Raw genomic sequence first — 10,063 nt, forward strand, 5'->3', positions numbered from 1 at the left:
GAAATTAAAGCTTCTATAAATACATATACACCCAATACATCGAAACTCATTGCCCATGGATAAAGAAAAATCGTTTCAACATCAAAAACAGTCACTGCATGCTCTTTTTGCCAAAAACTCTCCCAAGTTATAAAGCTTTTACTTGGCTGGGTTTTGCTTGTTTGTCAGCTTTTCCAGGGGTTCCACCAAAGTGGAACTTGGGGGATTCAGGAAGAAAGGAATTGAAAATTTTACTTCTCAGAATTGACCATCACTCTATGTTCCACAGTTTCATAATTATCACTGCTCCAAACCTGTATAAATATTCAAGTAACAAGTGACATAAGGCAATCATATCAGAAAAAGAAATCTCATTCAACACCAACAAGTATCAAATTTGTACCTGTATCATGTCAGCAACATTGATGATATAAGCATTAGGAGTAGGTTTGACAAGAATCTACTCTCCATCAATCTTCCTCTTCACTTCAAGTCCTCCAACCTCATCTTGAGCAAGGATGGTCAAAGCAATGGGGTCCTTGTGTCTACCAACACCGAGCACTAAATGAGGAGCAGGGCATGGCGGATAGCGATTAAGCCTCAAGTAACTTGTACGCTAGTTTTACCATTTCTTCAGCATGCTCTTCACAAGCCTCCCTGCAAGAAGCAGTTCATTTAAACACATACATTATGTTACCTTTCCATGGTCTGGATTCCATTAGTAATGAGGATTCAAAATATCACACATTGATCAATCAAAGAGAGATTCAACAATTAAAAGAAAGATCGATTCTTTGGTCCGAACCGATTGATGTTGAAGAATCAGCGTATGAGTTGTGGTTAGGGGTGAAATGCCACTCGAAGGGGCAGAACAGTGTCAGGGCTCCGAAACAACAGTTGAGCTCGACGGTTAAATGCATGCTCCTAACTGCATCTTCCTCTCCTATAAGTTTTGGATTGTTAAGCTGCGAAATTTATGGTCTTGAATGATCAAGCAACGTAAATTTGTTTTAAAATTGTATCAATAGAAAGGAATAGACTGTAAGTGTTATGCTCTAAATCCAATCAACCTTAGATATAGATACTTTTGATATATAATTAATGCAAATTAATGGCAGATCTATTATTTAATTGATAGACAATTAAATTAAATAATAGAGTCCGTAGATTCAAATCTTCATAATTTGTTAATCACAAGGAGTTGTGATTGTGAGATACAAATTACATATGATTGAATCTTAAATCGTCTGTGGTCGTAAATAATAACGAAATACGAATATCGTTATTACGGATAGACCATCACGTGTGGCATTTCTTAATTGTGAAGTAAGTAACTGATCTCACAAGCTAAAGTGTAGTGACACTTAAATGAACATGTTGGTGTTGTTATAGAACAAAACATTGGAGACTTGCCAAGAGATTCCACATGGATAACTATCTGAGTATCAGTGGTTAATCTCTAATGTTTGGTAGTGGGATTGGTCCTTTTGACTTGAGGTCGTCATAGTACCTTATATGAGGACGGTCATGCTTTGACAGTGTTGGATGTTGCTCTACCAAGGGCCGCTAATACGACATCGTTCGGGTATGTCAAAAATCATATGAAGGTTGTGAATGACCAATAGATGATTCGTCACTCTTAGATAGTAAGAGATTATGATCTGCGTTTCATTTAATTAAGTTGATAACGAAATTCTTGGTTAAGGTGTACTCATAAGTCGAAAAGAAGTTATCGACTTATATTGACTTAATAGTGGAGTGAAGGATATGATCAATAATCGGGATTAACACACTTCTATATCTCGTAATTGATCGGATCATATTGATGAATGGATTATAGTTTCACGGTAAACGAACGAATTTGATTTTGTCAGACCACGTGATATTTCTCGTCACATGTATTGCCCTGACACATTGCTAGATGTCAATTTGGGACGGCGAGTGTGATTGGTGATAAATTAAAAGGGTGTTTTAATTTATTAATTTTGATTAGATCAAAATAATATTTCACTTCGTTAGGCATCGTGATCGGGAACCTGATGGGTCGTACACAAAAGGAGAACTAGAAGATTGTGATTTGTCAATTAATTAATTTAACAAATGTTGGATAAATTAATTAATTTGGTTGCTTATTTATAGGATTGAATTGATTAATTGGATTAATTAATTTACGGACCAGATTTAATTAAATGGGTTAATTAAATATTGGATCGGGTCAGGCTAAACCCGTTTTGGCTTATATAAATATGATTAGGATTTTCAAAATTGTAGTGATTTTTCATTATTCTTGCTAGCACAAGAAGAAAATCTTAATCTTACAATCTTATTCTCTGTGTGGATCACCGTTAGAGACTGGACAATTGGACAGTTGTGAGTGACGAATCAAGATTGCTGGAACGAAAAGAATAGCAAAGAAGTTTGCAGATCTGAAAAAGATACAATCTTTTCACAATTTCTATCTAAACACAAAAAGATTTCTAGTGGGAATCGAAATTTGTTTTAATTTTCCGCTGCGCATGTAAAGTAGATTCTCAACATAGACGTGGTTGGAAATGAAACTTCCTATTCTGATTCAATCTAAACCAAACTTAGTTTAATTCTGGAAGATTTTCAGGCCACTGATTCATCAAATGGTTTAGCTCCTTTTCATCAGATTCGTAAGAAGCCGGTACAATAGTTGGTTTCTTTACTGTTAGATCAAACACTTCTTTCCAGTCCCTGACATTTTTAGTATGCTCAGTATCATAATATCCCAGAGTGTTGACAGCATCCCTTATCTCAGCTACTAAACTTGAAATGTCAGCGTCAGTATCAGAGGAATTTAATGGAGAAAGATCGATTAATGGGACGCCTTTGGCTTCAGTGATGTCAAGTTTAGGCTGGTGTTCAAGGGTTTGGATGAATGCATGATCCACTTCTCCCATGGCTGAGTTGTTTAAAGATAGTTTGATAGTACCTCTTTTAAGGTGACTGTCAAAAATTAGTGCACTTGATCATATATATTGATGGTAATACAATATATACACATTGAACTTGGATACAATATGTTATTTTTGAACCCATCCCAAGTAATTTGTCAGCTTGCGTTGGATCACCTAACCAGCATTGTTTATTTTAAATAATGTTTATTGCATATAATCCAGCGTCCAAAACTGTACTTAAACCTTGGATCACCAAACCCCCCCACGAAAGTTTGGGTGCGAGGATTAAAAGCCCACGCGAACCCTAGAGAGGCTTTAGCCACGAAATAAAAACGTATCTTTTGTTTGGATTGCAGCCAGTTTAAATTTGACTTAGATAGTCATTACGAAATTATGCTAATCTTTGATACACTGAGACAGTAATAACAATGCCAACCATACAGATAGATAAAGAAAATTATGTCTTTTATTAAGCTGATGCTTGAAGGGATTTCAAACTCCTTGTCAATAAATCCTGCAAAATACCAGGAAAATTACTTATACATGTCCTCCAGAAAGCTATATGTGCAGGCCAAAAATAAAGAATACTTGTTAGCAATGTCTAGAAGTTTAACAAGAAACTCAATTGGCTTGGTCATCATTACCATTTTTTCAGATCATTTTATCTATTTCACTTCATCTTGGGGATTATGTTCGTCCATCCAATGTAGGATATACTCATGTCTTACCTTGCATTTGTAGATAATATGAAGACTCGACTTACTATCCATATTTGTCAACGGAAAACCTTAACTCCCCCAACATGTACATTCACTCACATGGTTGACAGTGTCCAATCTTGCTATATGGGCAGATACTGTTAAGATTTGGGGTCCATCTTAATAAGGTCAACCTTATTATGAGGAGTGACTCAAGATCTATCTAATTTGGTCAATATTTCGGTATACCGATGTGAGATTTATTCCTTTAACATGCCCCCGCAAGATGGTAACTCTTTTTTAGCAGATCAATCTTAAAATTCGTGTACTCATTTTTGAGACTTAATCGGATCGAATAGCTCGTTGGAGCTTACTGGGCTCTGATATCATATCAAGATTTGGGATCCATCTAAATAAGGTCAACCTTATTAAGAGGAGTGGTCCAAGATCTATTTAAGTTGGTCAATATTTCAGTATTTAACCGATATGAGATTTATTCCTTTAACATGTCCTCGCAAGATGGTGGCTCTTTTTGAGCAGACCAATCTTGAAATCCGTATGCTCATTTTTTAAACTTAATCGGATCGAATAGCTCGTTGGAGTTTATTGGGCTCTGATATCATGTTAAGATTTGAGGTCCATCTTAATAAGGCCAACCTTATTAAGAGGAGTGACCCAAAATTTATTTAAGTTGGTCAATATTTCGGTATTTAACCGATGTGAAATTTATTCTCTTAACATGCCCCCGCAAGATGGTGGCTCTTTTTGAGCAGACCAATCTTGAAATCCATGTGCTCATTTTTGAGACTTACCAGGATCGAATAGCTCGTTGAAATTTACTGGGCTCTGATACCATGTCAAAATTTGGGGTCCATCTTAATAAGGTCAACTTTATTAAGAGGAGTGATTCAAGATCTATTTAAATTGGTCAATATTTCGGTATTTGACCGATGTGGAATTTATTCCCTTAACAGACACCGTAACTATGAGCAAGTTAAAGGACTAACAAATTTTTTGCACAGAGTGTGAAGTTTGGGGCTCATCCAGGTTTTTTACTGAATAGTATTCTATCATTTTTTTGGTTTAGAATAGATTTTGAGTAATTTAACTTCATTAAAAGTAACCATGCATGATAAGTCAAACTAGCACGTTACTTTCAAAAAATTTCCAAAACCAATGAGTTTGAAGAGTTTTGGATTCCACTCGATAAAATTCAAAGAATTAGTCTCATTTTCAAAGAAGTTTCCTCCCTCCGAAACCCTTCCACTTCTTATAATTGATGCCATAACAAATCATTGTAACTACTACAACAGCTCTTTACAGTTATTGCAACAGAGGCTTTAACAATTAATTCTTCAATTTTTGGAAAAATTTCCATTCATAGACAAAGGAATTTCAAGTAACAGCTGTCCCTACCTCCTCCCCCTTTCTTCCATCATTCCCACTGTTGATTCTTCAATACATTTTATTTTTGTGTTGGTCTCCTCTGTTCCATCCGAAAGTAAAGGAACATAGGCTTTTAGCTGAAGCTGTTGGAAAAGAAAAGGAGAGTTCTAAATAATGCAGTTATTTTTCTTTTTCTTTGTCCATGTAAGTCTTTATTAAGAGAGCTTCTCAATTTTTAACAGGGGATTTAGTACGGAAACATTTTTTCTTTCATAAAGAGCATCTACAAGTTGAATAAGCAGCACAATTGCATAGTGGTACGAATTCTATAGAATCCTATTTTCATGCTACTGGCAAGAGCCATGATAATCGGAGTGCCTAGAAGAACATCCTATTGAATTTATGTCTGAAGTTTCTGAAAATTTTATTTATTCACAGAAAATAAGCTTACTCAAGAAGCCAAAGCTGTAGGTTTGTAAGAACTCACATTATTCATATGGGATACGGACACAACTGCTCTGAATTCTAAATCCTGAAATGATAAATTTGAATGTTTTCGACACCAAGTTTCTTGATATTACTACGCCTTCTATTCGCATAAAACTTTCCCCAGTTATAAGCCTTGTATTTGGCAGGATTATCTTTGTTTATCAGCTCCTCCACGGGTTCCACCCAAGTAGAATGTGCAGGACAGAAGAAGAATGGAAATGAGAATCTTTCCCTTTCAGAATTGACCATCACTCGGTGCTCTACACTTTCGTACTTATCATTACTCCAAACCTGTTTAAAATATCCATGTTATAAATTACATTAGGCAACCATTAAACAAGAACTCATTCAACACCACTCCACCCCAATCTGAAACAACCCAACAAATGCCAGAACCACCGACGTCTCCACTACAAGGGAAAGTAGAGGGAGTGCAGTAGAGATTTTTGATCAATTAATCTGCTTGTACAGATGATTTTCTCAACCTATAAAATGATTTTGTACAAGTAGGTTGACACATGGCATGCATTTCTCCCTTCCTTGATTTGAATTTCAGTGGGGAAGGTGAAGGGAGTGCAGTAGAGATTTTTGATCAATTAATATACCTGTACAGATGATTTTGTCAACCTATACAAATGATTTTGTACTAGTAGGTTGACACATGGCATGCATTTGTCTGTCGACATATCTGTACAGAATTTTTGAACATGTAGTAGAGTGAATTTTTTTTTTTTTTTTTAATTAGTGTCTCACCAACTTGGTCCTGAAGAAATTTCGAAATCTATATTTTGTGCAAGCCCTTTTCATTTCTTGTCTATGGACAATGATCATTACGAAGATTTTCGCTTCAACATTATCCTTAATACATTACCATACAGGGAGAAACATATAATGGGATTAAGTGAAATAACAACTGCAACAAAAACCATATTTCAAAATACAGATGTGATACCTGGATAACGTCACCAACATTGACGATAAAAGCATTAGGGGTAGGTTTGACAAGAACCCACTCTCCATCTGTTTTCCTCTTCACTTCAAGTCCTCCAACATCATCTTGAGCAAGGATGGTCACGGCTCCACCATCTTTGTGTCGACCAAGACCGAGCACTAAATGAGGAACGTGGCATGGCTGATAGTGATTGAGCCTGGCATAGCTATTGTTATCCTTAAAGAAGCCATTCAATCGAGTTTTTGGCAAGCCTAAGCTCAGGGCAATGAGTTCGAGTAACTTGTAAGCCTGTTTTTCCATCTCTGCAGCATACTCTTCACATGCGTCCCTGCAAAGAGGCGATTCACTTAAAGTTTAAACACGCACAAATTATGATACCAGAGTTATAATACCTTTCCTGGGCTATATATCTGATTGTTAAGAATAGTTGTGATTTCTGGAAAAAATGACTTTTTTTCATTTTTGTCTCTCCAACTTGGAACCTCCCAGACAATAACCTTATATATTGAATGGGGCCTTATCTAAAAGTTAAAACAATCAGAAAAATTTGCAATTGATTTTTTTATATGTTCAAGCATATAATGGTTTGTCAATCTCGAAATTAGGCTAAAAATGTTGAAATAGCTACTATACATCATTCCCATCAATCTAAAGGTACCTTAATTCAGGGGGGTATTCAGGCCACTGATTAATCAACTGTTTAAGTTCCTTATCCTCAGGCTCTGGAGAAGCCGGTATAATGACCTGATTCATTAAAGTAAAATCGAACACTTCTCTCCAGTCCCTGACATTTTTAGTAAGCTCAGTATCGTAATATCCCAAAGGGTTGTCTTGATCTTTACTGACTTTCTTCTTCTCCTCTTTCGATAAAGCAAAGAATTTCCTCGCCACTGATTCAATCTTTTCACGACACTTCGACGGCACGCCATGGTTGATCACCTGGAAAAACCCCCAGTTCTTGCAAGCATCACCTATCTCAGCTACTAGATTTGACAAGTCAGCATCTGTATTAGAGGAATTCAGCGGGGAAAGATCGATTAACGGGATGCCTTCTGCTTCAGTTATGTCAAGTTTAGGCTGATGTTCAAGGGCTTGGATGAAAGCAGGATCCACTTCTCCCATGGCTGAATTGTTGGAAGATAGTTTGAGTATCTCAATTGAGGTGACATTGAAAAGTTGGTGCGCATGTTATACTATGTTAATTGTTGACATGTACATTGAACCTGGACACTATTTTATTTGAAACCTTATCCCAAGTAATGTTATCAGTTTGCTTTTTGTCAGTTTCTGAATTGGGATCACCTAAACGGCGGGCCGTGCAATCTTTTTATGCCAGATCATCAGTCGGATTTTTGTCAAAAAAATAACATCGAACAAATAAGTATGTCCTCCTCTTATATCTTAAACTTTTAGATAAGATGATGGTTTAATAATAGTAACGCATAAGAGTTGAACAAGAAGCTTAATCAGCAACTCCATGAATATGTGATTGGATCATTTTATCTCTTTCATTTCATTGGTGGGATTGTGTTCGATTTGTTAAATTACCTTAATATTAGCTGTAAATCATTGTATGATTCTTTATATAATTCTTTCTTATTTTATTTTAGGAATGACTAGCTTATTAGAGAGGAATGATTTGCTATGTAAATCCTATATAATTTGGATTGGTTTATAGGCAAATGCATGAATGAAAAATATCTTTCATCATCATTCAAGATGGTATCAGAGCTTCAAAATTGATTTTGTTTCCGTTGATTTTGTTCCTGGTTTCAGAAAATTTTCAAACCTGTAATCCTTGAACCCATCCAAAAAGGCCAGAAAACCAATCCCTACCTCTTCCATTCAGCAATCATGAATGAAAGTAGTGCATCTTCAGAAACAAATCCGTTCCTATAATTGTTCAATCAGAAAATGTGTTCAATGCAGGGATCATTCTTACAGAATCAAACTATGATATTTGGTCTGAGATCATGGAGATGCACACTACTGAAAGAGAAAAATTATCCTACATTCATGGGAAGAAAGACCCCTTGCAGAAGACTGAAGATGTAGTCACTAAACAAGCCTTGGCGTTGGTAATAAATTCAAATAATGATGGTAAGGCTTTAAATACTTCTACACCTGTTTTGCATAGTACATGGATAATTGATTCTGGTTCCACAGATCACATGCCATTTGATTTTAGACCGGTCTCACCACTTAATTCCTCCAACCAAAATTTTGTTTCTACTGCAAATGGCACTTCAACCCCAATCATTGGGGAAGGATCTATAACTTTAACTAATACCTTGAATTTTGATTTTGTTTTAGTTGTTCCATCTTTAGATTATAATCTTTTCTCTGTTTCTCGAATAACATCTACCTTGTCTTGTGTTGTAATTTTTTTGCTGGACTCTTGTGTGTTTGAGGACATCAACACTAGGAAGACGATTGGTTGTGGTATTAGGCGGGGAAAGTTATATTACTTGGACTTGGAATCACAAAGCACCACACACCTTCAACAAGCTTTGACAGTAGGAAAAGTTGATGGTGACAAACAAATAGCAAAAATCAGGTGATCGCATTGTTGTCTAGGACATACTTCATTTGGATATCTAAAAAAATTATTTCCCAGTTTATGTGCAAAAGTTCATGTCTAGTTTTTAGTGTGATGTTTGTGAATTTCCAAAGAGTCGTCTTACTTCATTTCCATTGCAATTGAATAAAAGTTCACTTTCTTTTATGCTTATGCATTCTGATGTCTGGGGCCCATCTAAAGCTACTACTTTGGGTAGATCACATTGGTTTTTAATGTTTATTGATGATTGTACCAGGATGTCATGGGAGTCCATGATGAAATCCAAAAGTAAAGTGAATTCATTATTCCAAAAGTATCATAAAATGGTTGAAACTCAGTTCAAATCAAAGATTCAAGTTATTCGTAGTGATAATGGTGGGAAATATCATAGTATTGAACTTCAAAATTTTTTGGAAGCCCAAGGAATGATTCATCATACAACTTGTCCTAACACACCCCAACAAAATAGGTAGCGGAACGAAAAAATTGACACTTCCTGGAAGTTGTCCGAGCTTTGTTAATTCATGCTTATATGCCATTATCTTACTGGGGAGAAGCACTCACTTCGGCAGCCTATCTAGCCAATCGAGTACCCTCAAGCACCCTTAATTTCAAAACAACATTGCAAACACTCACCAAAGCAGTAATCGCCCCACATGTCCCAAATTTAACACCTCATGTCTCTGGTTGTGTGGTATTTCTACATCTCCACAAGCATCAATGCACAAAATTAACTCCTCAAGCATTACGATGTGTTTTTGTTGGTTATACCACACATAAAAAGCGGTGTTATCATCCTCCAACACATCAATTATTTGTCACGATGGATGTTACTTTCCATAAAGATGCCACGTACTTTCCTGAGCCTGAATTTCAAGGGGAGTACCACAAGAAAATTCAAACTCTCGACTACCACAAGGAAACTTAAATTCTCGACTATGGTGAAAATGATAGCCAGGATGTTGTTAACTCGGATTCAAGTGGTATAACAATTGATCAAAATAATAATGACCCAGAAACACGTCATAATCAGAGATAAGTGAATTGGATATAGGTGGTACAATATTGGATCAAAGTG

The 10,063-nt window shown here is 36.1% G+C and overlaps 1 protein-coding gene and 1 pseudogene across 3 annotated transcripts; both read right to left on the reverse strand.

Annotated features, from left to right (window-relative positions):
- The window catches only part of LOC111381422, a 3,165-nt pseudogene extending 104 nt beyond the window's left edge, over positions 1 to 3,061 (reverse strand).
- A 199-nt stretch (positions 3,062 to 3,260) lies between these two features.
- Positions 3,261 to 7,600, reverse strand: LOC111381407 (protein DMR6-LIKE OXYGENASE 2-like). Of its 3 annotated transcripts, none has more exons than XM_023005195.1 (4): positions 7,084 to 7,600; positions 6,426 to 6,753; positions 5,472 to 5,764; positions 3,261 to 3,414 (listed from the first exon to the last, which is right to left on the reverse strand). In XM_023005195.1, exons 1-3 carry the CDS (start codon positions 7,545 to 7,547, stop codon positions 5,510 to 5,512), a joined length of 1,047 nt encoding a protein of 348 aa, XP_022860963.1. In that variant the 5' UTR covers positions 7,548 to 7,600; the 3' UTR covers positions 3,261 to 3,414; positions 5,472 to 5,509. The 3 variants fall into 3 exon arrangements, with proteins under 3 accessions (XP_022860963.1, XP_022860956.1, XP_022860951.1); XM_023005188.1 differs by lacking the exon at positions 3,261 to 3,414 and adding an exon at positions 4,829 to 5,127; XM_023005183.1 differs by lacking the exon at positions 3,261 to 3,414 and having other exon boundaries at positions 5,300 to 5,764; positions 7,084 to 7,599.
- Positions 7,601 to 10,063: the final 2,463 nt, after the last annotated feature.

This window comes from Olea europaea, chromosome 3, assembly GCF_002742605.1.
Source record: "Olea europaea var. sylvestris chromosome 3, O_europaea_v1, whole genome shotgun sequence".
NCBI classification, from domain to species: Eukaryota; Viridiplantae; Streptophyta; class Magnoliopsida; order Lamiales; family Oleaceae; genus Olea; species Olea europaea.